Here is a 22308-nt window from a genome sequence, read left to right as displayed (position 1 = left end):
GCTGAATCACAACGGTCTAAAGGCACTGCATCTCAGTGCTAGAGGTGTCACTACAGACCCTGGTTCGATTCCAGGCTGAATCACAACCGACCGTGATTGGGAGTCCCATAGGGCGGCACACAACTGGCCCAGCGTCATCTGGGTTAGGGTTTGGCCCGGGGTAGGCCATCATTGTAAATAAGAGTTTGTTCTTAACTGACTTGCCTAGTTAAAAAAAGGTTAAATAAAAAAAAATTACTTTGGTAAAAATAGGTCAAAAAATAAAATAAAATAAATTTTAAAAAAAAAGCTTCTTGGCAAAGAGCAATTTCTCAAGCAAGAACTTTGCTAGGACTGTCTGTGAGTGGTCTGAATGGGGAGAGGAAAACTGAAAACTAGCTGTTATTGGCAGAGAGGTTTGGAACTCTTTCTTATTGGTCTATTAGCTAATTTACCACTTGGTGACGTTACCAGGCAGGCCAAAACTCAATCCCATTTTCAGGCGGTCAAACAGCTCTTACACTAAAAGGGCATTATCATAATTTTCACCATTTTACAGTATTATTACAATCTCATAGTGTGAATATATATATATATAAAAAACACAGGAAAATCCTGTTTTTGACTGCACAGGGCCTTTACAACTGCAAAGTTCTCTGCCTCATGGCAAAATGTGTAGAATTGCAGAAAAGTATCTTGAAAACGGCAAAATTGTATCTATGATGCCAAGAATCGTGTCTTTCAAATGTTCTCCCCGGGCCCGAGACTTGGTTTGTCCAGCCATGTTGTGTGATGATTATGAGGGGGGTCCCTGATGAATTAGCTATCACAAAAGGGGTCCCATAAAGTTTGAGAACCCTTGCTCTAGTCGACTCCACAACAATGGGAACATCAATGGAACAAAACTAGTGTCTTCACAGTACATATAAAACAAAATGAGAATACCGTTTCCTTGAAGTGGTTTTACTATATTAACAGAGAACCCATGTACAACAGCTACATTTTCAGGCATAAAAAAAGGGTCTGATCATAACATCTGAAAAAGAAGCATAACATTTTTTCATGAAGTACAAAACCCCCAAAATTAGCCAAAAGAGACAAAAAATTAAAAAAAAGAAAGTGAAACACTTTCATATGCAACTTGTAATATTTTGAACACGAATCAGTTTCTGACATTGTAGTTACACGACAAGCACGATACTTCCTTCTAAAACCAAACGCATAATGTACGGTCTTCAATCACACCATGAAACATTACCCACTATGTTCATCAGCCATTTCAATACATTACCCACTATCCTAGTCAGCCATTTCAATACATTACCCACTATGCTAGTCAGCCATTTCAATACATTACCCACTATGCTCGTCAGCCATTTCAATACATTACCCACTATGCTCGTCAGCCATTTCAATACATTAGCCACTATGCTCGTCAGCCATTTCAATACATTAGCCACTATGCTCGTCAGCCATTTCAATACATTAGCCACTATGCTAGTCAGCCATTTCAATACATTACCCACTATGCTAGTCAGCCATTTCAATACATTACCCACTATGCTAGTCAGCCATTTCAAAACATCTCTGCATGTAAAACTCTATTATACAGACTCTCATTCATTATCAAATAAATCTGAAAATAATAAACACTCCTCCAATATTTTCAGCATGATTAAAGTTTTGCACATACAGTACAATTAAGTCTGTTGAGGGTGCCCCACCTTCCATTATAAGAAATATTAAATATTGAAACAAAAATTGGCATTTGGCACCACATCATTTATTACACAGGCAAGACAATATAAATGCTGAAAATGGAAACAGAACAGGAAGTTCTAAATAAATACGGCGTATTAAAGATGCGTCATAAAGGTTTTATTTCTACCAGTAGTTGTGAAAGTAACGGCCCCAAAGCGAGACATTGTTGAACAACGTCATCCCCTTCATACGATGTGTTACAGCCTTGTTTTCCCCCTTCATACGATGTGTTACAGCCTTGTTTTCCCCCTTCATACGATGTGTTACAGCCTTGTTTTCCCCCTTCATACGATGTGTTACAGCCTTGTTTTCCCCCTTCATACGATGTGTTACAGCCTTGTTTTCCCCCTTCATATGACAATGTTACCAATTCCAATTCGTACAACATGTTTGAAATTTGTACGTGCTTAAGAATCCATTCAACCTCTGCTTTTTGACAAGAAGTAACTTGAACTAAACGATACCAAAATAAACTCTAAAATAGGAAAACCGATAGACCTGAGCTCTGTAAAAAGTTTTAAAAAAAAGAAGGGGCCATCAGGCAGTGTTGTCTTCCAAATGGCATCCTATTCCCTTTATATTGCACTACTTTTGTTCAGGACACATAGGGCTCTAGTCAAAAGTAGTGCACTATATAGGGAATAGGGTTCCATAGGGCTCCAGTCTAAAGTAGTGCACTATATAGGGAATAGGGTTCCATAGGGCTCTGGTCAAAAGTAGTGCACTATATAGGGAATAGGGTTCCATAGGGCTCTGGTCAAAAGTAGTGCACTATATAGGGAATAGGGTGCCATTCGGAAGACAGAGTGTTGTCTTCTTCAGTGAGAACATATTCCTAGAGGGATTTCTTTCCAGACAGTGAGTTCTGACTTAAGCAACAGGAGGGTTCTAGTTATGTTGTCCACCCAGCTTCAGTGCTCAGACAGAGATAGAGGGTGTGGGTGAGTAGCTGTCATAGTACCAACAGTTCCACCTCTAGCTCCCAGCATCACTTCCACCCTGTCCTCCCGTAGAGCAGGGTAGAGGTGGGTCGTGTTCATTAGGCACGTAAGCAGCAAACAAACAAACACAAACAGGGAGGGACTACCCCCCCCTTGACTTGTCCACTGAAAAACATTTACATTTCCTTCCCGTTGCAAAACGTTTTTAAAAAACATTGCATGCTCTTAACGAACAGATCCATGACGTTGGCGATGGAACAGGAAGCCCAGGCTAGGCCCGATCTTTACGTTTCAGTTTGTTAGACTTTTTGACATCTCCGTTCTGGTTGAGCAGCTTCAGGACCTTGTCTCTGTGATCCAGAACCTTCATCATAGTGTCCCGGGCCTCTGTGACCTGGTCCATCACTAGCTTACAGCGCTGCATGTTACCCTGCACACAGAACCAACATTCAGTTAGGTGCTACATGACAACACTGTAGAAGTATCACAAGTATCACACTGTTGAGTATCACTGAGTATAAAAACAAAATCGATGTACTGAAATGAACTGGACTCCCCACCCCCAACTGTGACTGTGCTAAATAAACTTGCGACTTTTGTGTAACATGTGAGCCGTCAAAAAGGATTTCCTCTTGAAGGACAATAAATGTCATCAAGTGCTTAACCACTCACTCACTCACTCACTCACTCAATCCACGTACCTGTATGAGTTAACCTATATGATATATTTGGTACGGTTACTGTACCCACATCCTGTATGAGTTAACCTATATGATATATTTGGTAGTTACAGTACCCACATCCTGTATGAGTTAACCTATATGATATATTTGGTACTGTTACAGTATACACATCCTGTATGAGTTAACCTATATGATGAAGTGGTTAAGAAAGTGTTTTGAACACTGATGTTAACCTTTCTGGTTATAACCTTTTTCATCAAGACAGATCTTCCAAAGGTGGGGGAGTGGCAATCTTTACCAAGGATCACCTTCAGTGCTCAGTTGTCTCCACCAAGTCTGTCCCCAAACAATTTGATTCGATGGTTTTAAGCATTAAACTTTCAAATAACTCTTCGTTGACTGTTGCTGGGTGCTATTGTCCTCCATCAGCACCGGCCTGTATCCTACCTGTACCCTACCTACCCTCAGCACCGGCCTGTACCCTACCTGTACCCTACCTGCCCTCAGCACTGGCCTGTACCCTACCTGTACCCTACCTGTCCTCAGCACCGGCCTGTACCCTACCTGTCCTCAGCACCGGCCTGTACCCTACCTGTACCCTACCTGCCCTCAGCACTGGCCTGTACCCTACCTGTACCCTACCTGTCCTCAGCACCGGCCTGTACCCTCCCTGCCCTCAGCACCGGCCTGTACCCTACCTGCCCTCAGCACCGGCCTGTACCCTACCTGCCCTCAGCACCGGCCTGTACCCTACCTGCCCTCAGCACCGGCCTGTACCCTACCTGCCCTCAGCACCGGCCTGTACCCTACCTGCCCTCAGCACCGGCCTGTACCCTACCTGCCCTCAGCACCGGCCTGTACCCTACCTGCCCTCAGCACCGGCCTGTACCCTACCTGTCCTCAGCACCGGCCTGTACCCTACCTGTCCTCAGCACCGGCCTGTACCCTACCTGTCCTCAGCACCGGCCTGTACCCTACCTGTCCTCAGCACCGGCCTGTACCCTACCTGTCCTCAGCACCGGCCTGTACCCTACCTGTCCTCAGCACCGGCCTGTACCCTACCTACCCTAAGCTCTCTCCTGGCCCCCTACACTAAGTCTGAATTTGTCCTGCTTGGTGACCTAAACTGGGACATGCAGCCCTCATCTTCCACATACAACACCCATTCTGCCAGTCCCACTCTGTTAAAGGTCCCCAAAGTACACACATCCCTGGGTTGCTTCTCTTTTCAGTTCGATGCAGCTAGCGACTGGAACGAGCTGCAACAAACACTCAAACTGGACAGTTTTTATCTCCATCTCTTCATTCAAAGACTCAATCATGGACACTCTTACTGATGGTTGTGGCTGCTTTGCATGATGTATTGTTGTCTCTACCTTCTTGCCCTTTGTGCTGCTGTCTGTGCCCAATAATGTTTGTACCATGTTGTGTTGCTACCATGCTGTGTTGTCTTAGGTATCTCTTTATGTAGTGTTGTCTCTCTTGCCGTGATGTGTGTTTTGACGTTCATTTTTAATCCCAGCCCCCGTCCCCACAGGACGCCTTTTGATAGGCCGTCATTGTAAATAAGAATTTGTTCTTAACTGACTTGACTAGTTAAATAAAGATTATTTTTTTTTATTGTACATGTACCGTTACTGTACCCACAAACCTGTATGAGTTCGTTAATGCGGTGCAGTTCGTCGTCGACCCCGGCCCTCTTCTTAGGGATTATCCCCTCCTGAAGGGAAGTCAGTCTGCTATATACATCATGCTCCAGGTTTGACTAGGGGTCAGAAGTTAGAGGTCAGATCAGCCTGGAGGGACGTCATTCTGCATATATATCTATATAGATATATAGTTCAAGTTACTTCTTGTCAAAAAGCAGAGGTTGAATGGATTCTTAAGCACGTAAAAATGTCAAACATGTTGTACGAATTGGAATTGGTAACATCGTCATATGAAGGGGGAAAACAAGGCTGTAACATCATCGTATGAAGGGGGAAAACAATATATAACATAGATATATATCTATATAGATATATATCTATCTCTCTGTGTGTGTGTGTGTGTGTGGTGTGTGTGTGTGTGTGTGTGGTGTGTGTGTGTGTGTGTGTATATACACACACATACTCACACATATATATATATACACACAATATATATATATAGATATACACACACACAATATATATATATACACATACATACATACTCACACATACTATATATATATATGCGCAGAATGACGTCCCTCCAGGCTGATCTGACTTCTTATATACACACACACACACAAAAAATATAAAATGCAACATGTTGGTCCCATGTTTCATGAGCCGGGGAAAAAAAAATCCCTGAAATTTTCCAGATGCACAAAAAGCTTCTCTCTAAAATGTTGTGCACACATTTGTTTACATCCCTGTTAGTGAACATTTCTCCTTTGGCAAGACAATCCATCCACCCGACAGATATTTCATATCAAGAAGCTGATTAAACAGCAGGATCATTACACAGGTGCACCTTGTGCTGGGAACAATAGACCACTCTAAAATGTGCAGTTTTGTCGCACAACACAATGCTACAGATGTCTCCAGTGCTGAGGGGGCGTGCAATTGGCATGCTGACTGCAGAAATGTCCACCAAAGATGTTGCCAAAGAATTGAATGTTCATTTCTCTGCCATAAACTGCCTACAACGTCATTTTAGAGAATTTGGCAGAAGGTCCAACCAGCCTCACAACCACAGACCACGTGTATGGTGTTGTGTGGGCGAGCGGTTTGCTGATGTCAGCGTTGTGAACAGAGTGCCCCATGGTGGAGGTGGGGTTATGGTATGGACAGGCATAAGCTACGGACAACGAATACAATTGCATTTTATCAATGGCAATTTAAATGCACAGAATTATTTTGTATTTAACATATATTTAACTAGGCAAGTCAGTTAAGAACAAATTCTTATTTTCGATGACGGCCTAGGAACAGTTGGTTAACTGCCTTGTTCAGGAGCAGAACGACAGATTTTTACATTGTCAGCTCGGGGATTCGATATAGCAACCTTTCAGTTACTGGCCCATCGCTCTAACCACTAGGCTACCCGCCTCCCCCCTCTAACCACTAGGCTACCCGCCTCCCCCCTCTAACCACTAGGCTACCCGCCTCCCCCCTCTAACCACTAGGCTACCCGCCTCCCCCTCTAACCACTAGGCTACCCGCCTCCCCCCTCTAACCACTAGGCTACCCGCCTCCCCCCTCTAACCACTAGGCTACCTGCCGCCCCATGATACACTGTGACGAGATCCTGAGGCAGGTATCTGTGACTAAGAGATGCATATCTGTATTCCCAGTCACGTGAAATCCATAGATTAGGACCAGATTAATTTATTTAAAAAATATATATTTTCTCATATGAACTGTAACTCACTAAAATCTTAGAAATTGTTGCATGTTGCGTTTATATTTTTGTTCAGTGTACATCATGCTCAAGGTTCGACTAGGGGTCTGAGGTTACAGATCAGCCTGGAGGGACGTCAGTATGCTATATACATCATGCTCAAGGTTCGACTAGGGGTCTGAGGTTACAGATCAGCCTGGAGGGACGTCAGTATGCCATATACATCATGCTCCAGTTTCGACTAGGGGTCTGAGGTTACAGATCAGCCTGGAGGGACGACAGTATGCTATATACATCATGCTCAAGGTTCGACTAGGGGTCAGAACAGGGTTAGAGGTCAGGGGTCAAGGCAAGACTTAAGGGTTCAACAAGACATTTAAGGAACATTGACATAAGTACTGCATAATACAAGCTCCAAAATATGAAATACACATTTCACTGTTTTTTCACTAATTAAAACGTCACTATATGTCCTCTGGTGGCTGCAAATGAGAAGTGAGAGACGTATGCCCAACGGTACTCACCAGCTCCATGAGCTGAGCGACACACAGGTGCATCTTCCATCCCTGAGCTCGTCGTGCTACTCCCCTCTGGTTAGCCACGTCCTGTAACGACTCCTTCTCCTCTGGAACAGACATATATTATAAGACATGACCAAGCTGACCCCGTTTTAAATGACATGCAGCTTAGGAAGGCTTCATAAACACTACATAAAATACATTATCTATAACCGTACGTCATGGTTTATAAATGTGGCATAACCACCCAATGTAAAATGTGACATAACCCACTATGTAAAATATGGTATAAACTTGTGCTTTATAAAGGGTGGCATAAGCACTACTTAATAAAGACATTGTAAATCATATTAAATTGAGGCTTCACAAAGCATTTATATCCCATCATGCATCTTGATAGAGCACTGTAACGCCAGAATAGTGGGATCCATTCCCAGGACCACCCATATATGTCAAAATTGATTCACACATGACTAAGTCGCTTTGGATAAAAGAGTTCGCTAAATTGCCCATAATTATATTACTCTAAAACATTTCTCGGATGGTCAAACTTCTTTCACTCTTTGTTGTGTAGTCAATATTAATCCTGACCTCAACTTCCCCCACAATGCTGTGCTGCAGGATAACTCTAAAGCGCAGTCATGCATAGCAACAACATCAAAAAACATTGTCGAGGCCTTTTAAAAGCTGTTTTTAATCTTCTTCCTTGACAGTGACGGGCATTGTGGGCCAGCAATACTACTATTCAGAGCCTCATATGAAATGACAACGTATATACACATTCTACTGAGCCTACTGAGTATTCCCCTACAATACTTTTACTGCAGCACACCCTGTAGGCTGCTCTGAGAGGCGTGTGTGTGTGTGTGTGTGTGTGTGTGTGTGTGTCAGAACCCAGTTGATTTGGAGCAGTTCTACAGTACCTGAGACTACAGACTACCTATTCTGTTCCCATGCTGGAGACCAGGGCTTAATTACAACCTGTTACAATGGTGCCAACAAGGCTGATCTTTCAGCGGGGGAGTGGATGTGTTAAAGACCTGACTGGGTCCAGCACCATGTGGTACGGCTCCTTATATTGTTCTGTTATAGACCTGATTGGGTCCAGCACCGTGAGGTATCGATAGTTATATTGTTCTGTTATAGACCTGACTGGGTCCAGCACCGTGCGGTATGGATAGTTATATTGTTCTGTTATAGACCTGACTGGGTCCAGCACCGTGCGGTATGGATAGTTATATTGTTCTGTTATAGACCTGACTGGGTCCAGCACCGTGCGGTATGGATAGTTATATTGTTCTGTTATAGACCTGACTGGGTCCAGCACCGTGCGGTATGGATAGTTATATTGTTCTGTTATAGACCTGACTGGGTCCAGCACCGTGCGGTATGGATAGTTATATTGTTCTGTTATAGACCTGACTGGGTCCAGCACCGTGCGGTTTGGATAGTTATATTGTTCTGTTATAGACCTGACTGAGGAACACTTTTCTAATATTGAGTTGAACAGCCTCAATTCGTCGCGGCATGGACTCTACAAGGTGTCAAAAGCGTTCCACAAGGATGCTGGCCCATGTTGACTCCAATGCTCCTACAGTTGTGTCAAGTTGGCTGGATGTCCTTTGGGTGGTGGGCCATTTTTGATACACATGGGAAACTGTTGAGCGTGAAAAACCCAGCAGCGTTGCAGTTCTTGACACAAACCGGTGCACCTGGCACCTACTACCATACCCCCGTTCAAAGGCACTTAAATCTTTTGTCATGCCCATTCACCCTCTGAATGGCACACATACACAATCCATGTCACAATTGTCTCAAAGCATAAAAATCAATCCTTCTTTAACTCTTCATCTACACTGATTGAAGTGGATTTAACAAGTGACATCAATAAGGGATCATAGCTTTCACCTGGATTCACCTGGACAGTCTATGTCATGTTTTGTAATACTCAGTGTATGAGCCTGGGATATCAACCATTCAGAGATGACCTTAGTGGGAGTGACCATAGAATTGTATAGGAGTGACCTTACTGAGTAAAGAATGTGTCAGTCACTAGTTAACTCAGTCCAAAAGTCTGAATTATTGCTAAACTCGGCGCATTTCCACAAAATGTTAATTTAAACGTAACCGGAACTAATAAAGGCCAGGTTTCATGCGTCGGTCCATCAGACCTTCCGCACACGTGGTTGGAAGTGTCTGGGAACGAGATTAGCTGTAATGTGACTAACATCACTTCAAAGAGTGTGCCGTCCTTCAGCACAACACATCACCCTTTATAAAGGACACCATTAAATCATAGTTGACATAGTGGGTTACGTCACATTTGACACTGGTGATTACATCACACAGTTATGCCACATTTATGAACCTTTTATAACGCATGACATACGGTTATAGATGCTTTGTAACACATTTATGTAGTGCTTATGAAGGCATTACGAAGCCTTTATAAGCTGAATGTCATTTAAAGCGGGACCTAAAAGCTTATAACAACTTATCCTCTGACATATACAACCAGAGTTCTAAATCAGTGAGTAAAATAAGTTAATAGTAACATACTTAGAGAGACATAATATTAGAAGCCTCATAATAACACATTATAAAGGCTCACACATGCTTATAACACCTTATATGCGTTCCAGAACATATTTAACCAAATACACTATGTTTGCTAGTCAGAACCTCTTCATAAGATGTAGAAAAAAAAGGACGTTCTGAGAATTTAAAAATAAAATACACAAATCAGAGCATAGTTTTTTGTTCAGCGTTCTGATTGGACCAATACTGACCTTTGATCCGGATGTCGCTGTACCTCTGGAAGTGGTGATAGGCTGCCTTCCAGGGGTTCCTATAGTGACGCAGCAGAGTGACAGGTGGGCGTGGCCTGACAGGGACGTAACGCACCCCTTCCTCATCTGAGACATGATCACAGCAAAGCACTAGTATCACAACTGCTACTACTTGTAATTTCACTTTACTTCCTGAATTGACTGAAATGGAATTGACACCACCCTGGCGAGTGCAACTGTGCATGGTATAGGGGTAGTCACCCACCCACATACTCCCTGGGAGGGGACTCTCTCCTCTTAGCCCTGCTGCCCAGGGGCCTGTGGCCCATAGCCCTGTCCTCATCTGTACTGTTGGTCTCCACCATCTCAGACTCTTCTGTGGAAATGACGTGCTGCTGCTTGCGGGGCTTCTTCCTGGGGGAGGCACCAGGAATCAGGTCCCCTGAGGAGGGGGCCCCGTGAAGGGACCTGGCATGGTGGGGCTGGGTGCTGAGGCCTGAGTTCGCCGAGGGCTGGGGCACTGAGGAGAGGAGAGACATGTAAAATCACAGTACAGGCATGTCAACCAGTTTTATTTCCTTGTTTAAGAAAGATAGATGGGACTGGAGAACTTTCACAATTAATCTTTCCTGGAATCCTCACATTAGGGTTTGGCGATGTCTAGAATGACACATCGTCCAGTCATTGATATACGATTGCATTGTGTATTTTTGTTTTCTGGGAAAGGGGGTCAATTGGTGGGATGAATGCAATATACAGTATAATTTAGTGCATAATGTCATTCTTATGTGAAATTGTTACAAAAGCCAAAAACAATCTCATTAAATAAAATGTTCAAAACAGTATTAGGCCTAGTTATTTTGTTTTGTCATGGCTGCAGGATGATTTTCACATTGGTAAGGCTGTTTCTCTGGTCCATAAAAATACTCAGATATCAGTTATATTAGCCTACATTTTAAAAACTAATACTATAGCCGAATCAAGTGTAGGATAGTGTTATTTCATCTTGATAATCTGGGTAAACACAGACGTACAGTCTGCCTTCACTGAGTAACCATAGTACAGTCTGCCTTCACTGAGTAACCATAGTACAGCCTGCCTTCACTGAGTAACCATAGTACAGCCTGCCTTCACTGAGTAACCATAGTACAGCCTGCCTTCACTGAGTAACCATAGTACAGCCTGCCTTCACTGAGTAACCATAGTACAGCCTGCCTTCACTTAGTAACCATAGTACAGCCTGCCTCCGTCCAGCGCCTGCCTAGTAACCATAGTACAGCCTGCCTGAGTAACCATAGTACAGCCTGCCTTCACTTAGTAACCATAGTACAGCCTGCCCGAGTAACCATAGTACAGCCTGCCCGAGTAACCATAGTACAGCCTGCCCTAGTAACCATAGTACAGCCTGCCCGAGTAACCATAGTACAGCCTGCCTGAGTAACCATAGTACAGCCTGCCTGAGTAACCATAGTACAGCCTTGCGGTGGTATTATCGCTCGAGGGAAGAGCGAGAGATACAGCACTGGAAATATCCGTTGAGGATTTGAACAATGATGATGGTATGGGAACTTTGATCAGAGCACTGGATTCTGTATTTCTTAAAGAAGAGAAAGACCGTGTCTACGAGGCATATTCAAACTTTGACAGTGTTTCGAGAGATATTTCGGTTGCAATGACGGACTACATCATTGATTTCGAACAAAGGTACAATAGGATGCGCAAGTACGACATGGTTCTCCCGGATGCAGTGTTAGCTTTCAAGTTGCTAGATACTGCCTGTCTAGATGGTAGGGAGAAACAGTTGGCTTTTACTGCTTGTACTGTACTGACTTTTGCATCAATGAAGTCGGCACTAAAAATAATTTTTGGTGAAAAGATGTCTGTCGCGCCGTTAACAGATGGAATGCAATCGAGTGACGGAGCATATTACACTGAGCAGCAGAGAAAAGGCGCCAAAAAGTCACGTTCTCAAGACAACCTGAAGAGGGCGCCATTTCCCGGAACAAATCCACTGGACAAATATGGAAGGAGATCAAAATGTGCTGTTTGTCAAAGCACTTACCATTGGGTTAAAGACTGTCCTCATAAAAATGAACAAGTTAAACTAACAGAGGAAAATGTAAACACAGATATAGAGCAGTGTAACATTACACTGTTTTCAAATGAATCTGCTTCTGATACTGAGATTTTTATAGTTGAATCCTTAGGATCTGCTGTGATTGATACTGCATGTACACGGACAGTGTGTGGTGCAAAATGGCTTGATAGCTATGTTAGTGAACTAAATATGAAAGAAGTACAAAATATGATTGACACACCAAGCAACAGAGCTTTCAAATTTGGAGATGGGAGAATTGTCCATTCTACCAAGAGAGTTAAGATACCAGCAAAAATTGGTCAGACTAAGTGTCACATTGAAACAGAGGTGGTCCCTACAGATATCCCCTTACTATTAAGCAAAGCTTCCCTCAAGAAGGCAGGGGCTGTACTAGACATAAAAAATGACAAGGCAGTGATGTTTAAACAACCAGTGACTCTTGAACTTACTACCTCAGGCCACTATTGTGTAAACATTTTAGACAAAGACATCACACAGAGTCCATGCAAAAATTAGATTCGGACGGACACAGAGCACATGGAGATTCTGACAGTCACAGAGAACATGAACACAAAAGAAAAACACAAAGTATTGTTAAAGCTTCACAAACAGTTTGGACATGCTACAGTTGACAGACTTCAGAAGTTACTCAGCAGTTCAGGGAATAATGATGAGAGTATTTCCATTCTACAGCAGATAGTTAACAATTGTGAGACATGTCAAAAATACAGTAAACCTAAGCCCAAACCAGCTGTTGGTTTGCCACTAGCTTCCAAGTACAATGAAACAGTGGCTGTAGATCTACATGAGTTAGCACCAAGTGTGTGGTACCTTCACATAATCGACCACTTCACACGCTTCAGCGCTGGAAGCATTGTGAATACAAAGAAACCCAGTGACATCGTCAGGCACTTCATGCATTCCTGGGTAAGTGTGCATGGCCCTCCCCAGAAATTGTACAGTGACAATGGAGGAGAATTCAATAATAATGAAATAAGAGAAATGGCAGAGAAATTCAACATGGAAGTAAAGACAACTGCTGCATACAGTCCATGGAGCAATGGACTTCTGGAGAGACATAATCAAACACTCACAGAGATCATGCTGAAAGTGAAGCAAGACAATGGATGTGACTGGAACACAGCCCTAGATTGGGCTTTGATGGCAAAAAACTCAATGCACAATGTTCATGGTTACAGCCCATACCAACTAGTGTTCGGGCAGAACCCTAATCTTCCCTCTGTACTGGTTGACAAGCCACCAGCACTAGAAGGGGCCAGTGTGAGTACATGGGTGGGACAGCACCTGTCAGCACTACATGCAGCGAGAAAAGCGTTCACTGAAGCAGAGTGCTCAGAAAGAATTCGCAGGGCTCTGCGTAAACAGCTACGACCCACCGATGAGAAGTACGAAACTGGAGACAAAGTGTACTACAAACGAGTTGACTGTCAAGAGTGGAAGGGACCGGGTGTAGTCATTGGCCAAGATGGTGTGGTGATATTTGTGAGGCACGGAGGCATCATTGTCAGGGTGCATCACTCAAGATTGCGGAAAGTAAATGATCAACAAGATAGAGGGGCTGTTGCTGAGAATCATCCTAATGAAAAGGAGACAGTAACAGACACAAACCTACCAGATGTCATATCCAATGATATGGACACTGAAACTGACACAGGAAATGGAGCAGAGACCTTCAAACATGCCACAGATAATACTGTTGAGCGTTCAAATGAGGAAAACATTCAACAACAGCCACATGTGTTAAGACAACATGGATGTTCCAATCTGAAAACTGGACAAACTGTTAAATACATGGACAGAGAAAGTGGTATTCCACATACAGCAACCGTCATTGGACGAGCAGGAAAAGCCAAAGGAAAACACCAGAACTGGTACAACTTGCAGTACTCTGAACCAGTTACACTTTCTGGTACAACAGGGTCAGCTGACCTGTCACTTGTAGATAATCTCAGAATTGAACCAATGGAAAAACGAGAAAAACAGAATGACATTCAAAATGATGATGTACTTGAAACAAAGGACGTGTCATTTGACTCAGCTAAGCTAGATGAGCTCAGTAATTGGAGGGAAAATTGAGTGTTTGAGGAAGTTACAGACATTGGCCAAAAAATGTGTCTCAACAAGGTGGGTGTGTACCCTTAAAGAGTCCTTAACTGGAATAGTGCCTAAAGCACATCTAGTGGCTAGAGGTTTTGAGGAGCTGGCTGCTAAACAACTCCCAAAAGACTCACCGACATGCGCCTCAGAGTCACTCAGATTGCTGATGTCCGTGATCTGCCAGAAAAAAATGGAAACTTAATTCCATAGACATCAAATCTGCATTTTTGCAGGGAACAGAGCTGTCAAGGGACATTCACATCTGACCTCCGCCTGAAGCTAAATGCGAAGGAACACTGTGGAAACTAAAGAAGTGTGTGTATGGACTGGCAGATGCATCACTCTACTGGTACAACAAAGTCAAGGCAACAATGCTGAATACAGGTGGAAAACTGTCACAAGTGGATCCTGCAGTCTTCTATTGGCTTGATCAAGACTGCAGTGTGACTGGAGTACTTGCCTGTCATGTTGATGACTTCATCTGGGGTGGCTCACAGACCTTTGCTACAACTGTGATTCCACACCTCAAATCTGTTTTCCAGGTTGGCCGTGAGGAGCATGATAATTTTTGTTATGTTGGCATAGAGTTTATTACAGTTGATGGGACAATACTGATGCAACAGGAGAGCTATATCAAGAATCTTCAACCCATTCACATGGATTCTTCAAGAGCCGTACAAAGGAATTCCCCTCTATGTGGAATTGAAGCTGATCAATTGAGGTCAAAGATAGGACAAATTTTATGGGTTGCTAGACAGAGTAGACCTGATGTAATGTTTGATGGTTGCAACTTGGCATCTAACACAAAACACGCCACTGTACAAACCATTCATGAGGCAAACAAAGTTGTTCGTAAACTGAAATCACAACAAGTGACTTTAAAGTTTCAGCATGTTGGAAAAGATGACTCTTTGAAACTAGTTGTCTTCAGTGATGCTTCGCTAGGGAACCTTACAGATGGAGGCACACAAGGTGGACATCTAATCGTGTTAAAGAGTGAAGGAGGAAGATTCTCGCCTATCTGTTGGCAGTCAAAAAGGATCAGAAGGGTTGTCCGAAGCACACTTGCTGGAGAAACACTTGCTCTTGCGGATGGAATTGACAATGCGATCTTTCTTGCAACTCTGTTCTCAGAGCTTACCACTGGTGAGACAAAACGGCACATTCTACCTGTAGTTTGTGTCACTGACAACTACTCATTAGTTGATGCTTTGAAGTCAACCAAGTCTGTCACAGAGAAAAGACTTCGTCTTGAGATTAGCAGCATCAAGGAACTTATTCAAGCACAGAGAATCCAGCGGATTCTGTGGTCGACCACAAAGGAACAGCTTGCTGACTGTCTGACTAAAAAGGGAGCATCCGGTCTTGTGCTCATACAGGCTCTCAGTAATGGAAAGTGGCAGCTTGAGTAATACAAATAAAAACTGTCACACAACCCATTTGTAATGGGGAACTTAAATAATACTTGGACATTTAATTATGTTGTTGATGTTTAATTTGCCTTTAAAGAAAAGGGGGAGATTGTTAAGTTCATGTTTTAAGTATCCCTATATTTCTGTTATTACGGGGCTATCACTCAGTCAAGAGTGCGGCTGCGCAGGAAGTTAGTTCGTGGATGGACCTAGCCGTGAGTGTAATGGCTACCTTGTAGTGTGTTCATACAGTATAGTAAACTTTGTTAAACTGGAACCTTGTCGTTGTGTCATTTCGAGTTAACACATAGTACAGCCTGCCTGAGTAACCATAGTACAGCCTGCCTGAGTAACCATAGTACAGCCTGCCTGAGTAACCATAGTACAGCCTGCCTGAGTAACCATAGTACAGCCTGCCTGAGTAACCATAGTACAGCCTGCCTGAGTAACCATAGTACAGCCTGCCTGAGTAACCATAGTACAGCCTGCCTGAGTAACCATAGTACAGCCTGCCTTAGTAACCATAGTACAGCCTGCCTTAGTAACCATAGTACAGCCTGCCTTAGTAACCATAGTACAGCCTGCCTTAGTAACCATAGTACAGCCTGCCTTAGTAACCATAGTACAGCCTGCCTTAGTAACCATAGTACAGCCTGCCTTAGTAACTATAGTACAGCTTGCCTTAGTTAAGTCTGAAAAATAACAATGGCTGACTTGGTCTCCGCCTGTTTAGCAGTTTCAGGCCGAATGATGTGAGTTTTCAGCACTTTTATTTGCATGTCCATCAAAACGTATTTTCCCATGGCTCTCTCGTCTCTATGCAGCAGACATATGGGGAGAAATATATTTGGAACATCGAATCACATTAAAGCCATAGTATGGAATCGCAATACATCGTATCGGCACCAAAGCCTTGTGATAATATCGTATCGTGAGGTCCCTGGCAATTCCTAGCCCTATACTGATCGTTTCAAGCAATACTACTAAAAGCTGATGGTGAACCTGAACAATCAAAAATAAATTCTAATGTAAGCCCCAATTAGCATGTAGCTAATTGCACCATAAATTGCACCGACTACAGTCAGAACGACCGGCATTTAGGGCAGCGCACACTGCACACATACCAAATAGATGATTGTTGAGTTGTGACTGTCAGCGAAAAGCAGAGAGAACCAGCCAGGCATATCGCAATATTTAAAAATACAAAAAAAATAAAAACAAAAAAAATAATATAAAAATATATTACTTTTTTTTTTAAATATAAAAAAAATATAAAAAAATATAAAACAATTCGCTGAATAACTGTTTGGAAAGCAAATGGCTACTGTTGTTAAAAAAAAGATGACAGACTCCAAAATCCTCAACTTAATTGAGAAAATAGTAGCCTTATTGGCAGCAGAGGAGTGAGCATATTCAACCTCTATCATTGGTACCACTTCTGTTTGTTGTTGGACAATCATTTCCAGGTTAGATGCACGTCATATTGTATTTGTGTCTCTCCTCTCCTCTTCCCTGGTGCTGTTTAAGAGTGGCTGGCCCAGGTGCTGTTTAAGAGCGGCTGGCCCAGGTGCTGTTTAAGAGTGGCTGGCCCAGGTGCTGTTTAAGAGCGGCTGGCCCAGGTGCTGTTTAAGAGCGGCTGGCCCAGGTGCTGTTTAAGAGTTGATCTGGTACTTCCTGTATATAGCTCCACATTGATCTGGTACTGGTACTCCCTGTATATAGCTCCACATTGATCTGGTACTCCCTGTATATAGCTCCACATTAATCTGGTACTCCCTGTATATAGCTCCACATTAATCTGGTACTGGTACTTCCTGTATATAGCTCCACATTGATCTGGTACTTCCTGTATATAGCTCCACATTGATCTGGTACTTCCTGTATATAGCTCCACATTGATCTAGTACTACCTGTATATAGCTCTACATTGATCTGGTACTGGTACTCCCTGTATATAGCTCCACATTGATCTGGTACTCCCTGTATATAGCTCCACATTGATCTGGTTCTTCCTGTATATAGCTCCACATTGATCTGGTACTCCCTGTATATAGCTCCACATTGATCTGGTACTTCCTGTATATAGCTCCACATTGATCTGGTACTGGTACTCCCTGTATATAGCTCCACATTGATCTGGTACTGGTACTCCCTGTATATAGCTCCACATTGATCTGGTACTGGTACTTCCTGTATATAGCTCCACATTGATCTGGTACTTCCTGTATATAGCTCCACATTGATCTGGTACTTCCTGAATATAGCTCCACATTGATCTGGTACTTCCTGAATATAGCTCCACATTGATCTGGCACTTCCTGTATATAGCTCCACATTGATCTAGTACTACCTGTATATAGCTCTACATTGATCTGGTACTGGTACTCCCTGTATATAGCTCCACATTGATCTGGTACTTCCTGTATATAGCTCCACATTGATCTGGTACTCCCTGTATATAGCTCCACATTGATCTGGTACTGGTACTTCCTGTATATAGCTCCACATTGATCTGGTACTTCCTGTATAAACCTCCACATTGATCTGGTACTGGTACTCCCTGTATATAGCTCCACATTGATCTGGTACTTCCTGTATATAGCTCCACATTGATCTGGTACTTCCTGTATATAGCTCCACATTGATCTGGTACTTGCTGTATATAGCTCCACATTGATCTGGTGCTGGTACTCCCTGTATAAAGTTCCACATTGATCTGGTACTTCCTGTATATAGCTCCACATTGATCTAGTACTACCTGTATATAGCTCCACATTATACAGGAAGTACCAGTACCAGATTAATGTGGAGCTATATACAGGTAGTACTAGATCAATGTGGAGCTATATACAGGAAGTACCAGTACCAGATTATAGCTCCACATTGATCTGGTACTTCACTTTGGGGCCCAGCTGGTTGAGAGAATGCCAAGAGTGTGCAAAGCTGTCCTCAAGGCAAAAAGTGGCACTTTGAAGAATCTAAACTATAAAATATATTTTGATTTGTTTAACACTTTTTGTTGGTTACTACATCATTCCATGTGTTATTTCATAGTTTTGATGTCTTCACTATTATTATCTACAATGTAGAAAATAGTCAAAATAAAGAAAAATCCTGGAATGAGTAGGTGTGTCCAAACTTTTGACTGGTCCTGTATGTATTCAACATTTTGGCTATGGCAATTCTGGAATATTCTACTTACATGTCACCCTGCTGTGTGCTGCTAGACTGCGGCGGTGAAGTCAAATTCAAATATGCTAAAACGTTGTTTGTGACATCACGATGTCGACACCATCATCGCTAGATGATGCAATCGTAAAAATCGCACAACCCTACCTCACATCCTCTCTCTTCACCTCTTTCTCAAAAACGTATCGGAGAACAAGGTCCGGGAGGAAGGACTACAGGCAAGGAGAAAGGACGTGAGGTATTACGGAAAGACAAATTGAGACGGAAACGTACACACATTCCCACGGTTACCTGGTTGATACATCTCCATAGACTCCGCCTCTTGCTTGATTTTGATCTCTGTGTGGGCGGAACCTCCGCTGCATGCTGCCGTGCTACTGGCTGCGGGCTGTGTGGGGGAGGCGACAGTATTGGCCCTTGAGGCGGGGCCAGGGAGTGTCACGGCCATGGCAGCCGGCAGGGCAGAGAGGTGGGCAGTGGTGCTGGGCTGGGATGGGGGTGGAGGACCACGGGGGGGCAGCAGGTTAGAGGGGATAGCCTGGGATAGATGCTGCTGCGCTGGGGAGGAGACCGCCTGCTTCTCCGCTCCTCCCTGGGAGGGTAGAGCCTCCACTGCAGCCATGACTAGGACTGGAGGAGCCACCATGGTCATGTGAACCTCTGCTTTAGGCTTCACTCTGACAGGGAGAGAGAGAGAGAGAGAGAGGCTTGTTAGACTCACTCTGACAGGGAGAGAGAGAGAGAGAGAGGCTTGTTAGACTCACTATTGCACTACTTTACCAGATCCCCATCTAGACAATAATGTGCAATCTAGGAAATAGGGTGCTAGTTAGGAAATATTTATTTATTTTTTATTTAACCTTTATTTAACTAGGCAAGTCATTTAAGAACAAATTCTTATTTACAATGACAGCCTTCCAAAAGGCAAAAAGGCCTCCTGCAGGGGCGGGGTCTGGGATTAAAAATAAACTATTAATAAATATAGGACAAAACACACATCACGACAAGAGAGACAACACAACACTACATAAAGAGAGACCTAAAGACAACAACATAGCAAGGCAGACAACACAGCATGGTCGCAACACAACATGACAACAACATGGTAGAAACACAACATGGTAGCAACACAACATGGTAGCAGAACAAAACATGGTACAAACATTATTGGGCACAGACAACAGCACAAAGGTCAAGAAGTTAGAGACAACAATACATTACGCAAAGCAGCCAGCCAGGTAGGATGCCATCTGGGAAATCGGGCACCATCTAGAAGGCAGCCTATATTCATTACAGGACATGCATGACCCAGGGTTTGAATTAATGATTATTCTGAAAGCTCACCCTGCAGGTCTTGGTGGCCCTGCTCCTCTCACTCCTCCTTCCACTCTGCCGCTGTTAGCCTCACCAGGCCCCGCCGGGATGAGATTCTTACCAACAACACACCTACACACACACACACACACACACACACACACACACACACACACACCCCAGCAGTTTGGACATGTTAGGCTGTGCAATAGTGAATTCATTTGAATGTATATTTTAGCGCAACGTTCCAAATGCCTGCAATCGCAACAATCATTTTTTTTTTTTCCTCCTTCTGTTTTCATGAGCGTTTGTGTCTTTTTTGGGCTCGTCTCCGTCCCTCCTGCTGTGCTGTGGTCACCAAGCCCCTCCAGCATTTTAGCCCCATACGGTTACGTGCTAGCTGTCTAGTCTTGTGTTTTAGAAATGTGCAACTACCATTAAAATAGTCATTAATATAAGCAATTGGGGCAACTTGTTCTAATTCAGATAAATAAGCATCATCTTCTTATCCAGATAGGCCAGTTGATTTCAACATGTAAACAAAGTGAACAGGCTGTGTTGTTCAGAGACAGACAGACAGATAGAGAGACAGACTGAGAGACAGACAGAGAGACAGACAGAGAGACAGACAGACAGCACAGAGACAGTGTATTCATACTTATTCAACTGTTCTACCTTATTAGCGAGCAAATAGATCCAAGTTGACTAGACTTTAAATATAAAAGACGAGCTGGATACTCTCTAGCACGTGGGCTTGTGCTTGAGAGATTATGTTTATGAACAGGGGTTCTCCAAACCTTTTCACTCAGGCCCCCCTTCCAGCATTGGAGAAGATCCGGGGCCCACCACGTCTATTTCTATGGGTACATGCACTGTTCATGAACACCAACTGTTCACCCCCCTCTTGTTAGCGGAGAGAACATTTTGCAGGTTTAAAGCTTATTTCTTGCAATTCTACACATTTTGTCATGGGGTGCAGAGAACACTTTGCAGTTTAAAGCTATTTTCTTGCAATTCTATGTTTTGCCATGTCTAATGTGTATTCATGTGATATTTGAGTGACTTGAACATTACAACAAAATATATGGGATTCAAAAAACAAGCTAAAAAAAAAAACGCTTTCATGGGCTAGTTGATCTGGACATTTCTGACATGTTTTAAATATCTCTCTAAGTTCCCGCGCCCAACAATGAAGTCCTATCTAAACTGTTTTATTACACAGTTCCCTAATGAACATGACCCTGGGCTCACTCACCCTTCATTGGCTGGCAGATTGATTGATTAATTGACCGACTGATTGACTCACCCCTCATTGGCTGGCTTCTTGCGTAGGATGCTGGGTCGAGGGGAGGAGACCAAGGTGGGCGCTCCGCCTCCAACTCCACCCTGGGGGTGTGTCTGTACCATGGTAGCAACGGGCTGTGTGGCGCCAAACGGGCTGCCCATAGGACCAGCTACAAACGTACTGCCGTCAGCCAATACCATCCCTGTAGAACAGACACAGAACAGAACACAAGTTCAGATGTACAGCCATATACTTATCAGCTATAGATTTGACCAATTACCATTCAATAACATTACCATAAGCAGATGCTTTTATCCAAACATATATTTTCGTACAATATTTTCAGTATGTGTTTTGGGGTCTCTGTGGGTCTTATTCAATATTTAAAGTATGGCATGCGGATTCATGAGATCATGTTTAGCGTTAGTATAGTGTAGATTACCAGATGGTTTGGCCTCAGGCTGCTGCCCTGCGATTGGTGCCTGCTGAATCCCCTGTGTGCCGATTGGACCAGAGCTATGTAACCCCTGCACTCCCATTGGTGCAGGCTGGATGCCCTGGGCTCCAATTGGTTGAGGCTGGATTCCCTGAGTGCTGATTTGTGTAGACTGTAGACCAATCCTGTCCACGGCCATCAGCTGCATGGGGTTGAGGTGAACAGTAGTGGCCACGGCAGGCTGGCTGGGCAGAGTAGAGCTAGGGGTCTGGGGCGTCACTGAGGAGAGGAGAAGGGTGTCAGTCAAAGCAGACCTGGGACATGATGCCAAGTCATCCTTAAGATATTCACTCTTTTATTTACATTTTTTTTAAATAATATATATTTTTTTAAATATATATATTTTTAATTATAAT

General features: G+C 43.4%; 1 protein-coding gene across 2 annotated transcripts in view; it reads right to left on the bottom strand.

Moving 5' to 3' along the window:
- Positions 1-921: 921 nt before the first annotated feature.
- The window catches only part of LOC106560624 (histone deacetylase complex subunit SAP130), a 41354-nt gene continuing 19967 nt past the window's right edge, over positions 922-22308 (bottom strand). For both annotated transcript variants that reach the window (XM_014123678.3, XM_014123679.3), the window contains exons 12-20: positions 21899-22171; positions 21478-21658; positions 20202-20303; positions 19149-19534; positions 10306-10560; positions 10041-10166; positions 7258-7358; positions 5016-5129; positions 922-3111 (exon numbers count right to left, since the gene is read on the bottom strand). In XM_014123678.3, the coding sequence (XP_013979153.2) occupies positions 2953-3111; positions 5016-5129; positions 7258-7358; positions 10041-10166; positions 10306-10560; positions 19149-19534; positions 20202-20303; positions 21478-21658; positions 21899-22171 (1697 nt within the window). In that variant the 3' untranslated portion in view covers positions 922-2952. The remainder of the gene's footprint in view (positions 3112-5015; positions 5130-7257; positions 7359-10040; positions 10167-10305; positions 10561-19148; positions 19535-20201; positions 20304-21477; positions 21659-21898; positions 22172-22308) is intronic.

The sequence above is a fragment of the Salmo salar genome, chromosome 10 (genome assembly GCF_965601325.2).
Source record: "Salmo salar chromosome 10, fSalSal1, whole genome shotgun sequence".
NCBI lineage: Eukaryota > Metazoa > Chordata > Actinopteri > Salmoniformes > Salmonidae > Salmo > Salmo salar.
The sequence above is the reverse complement of the archived record's forward strand: the minus strand, read 5'-3'. Positions and strand labels throughout refer to the sequence as shown.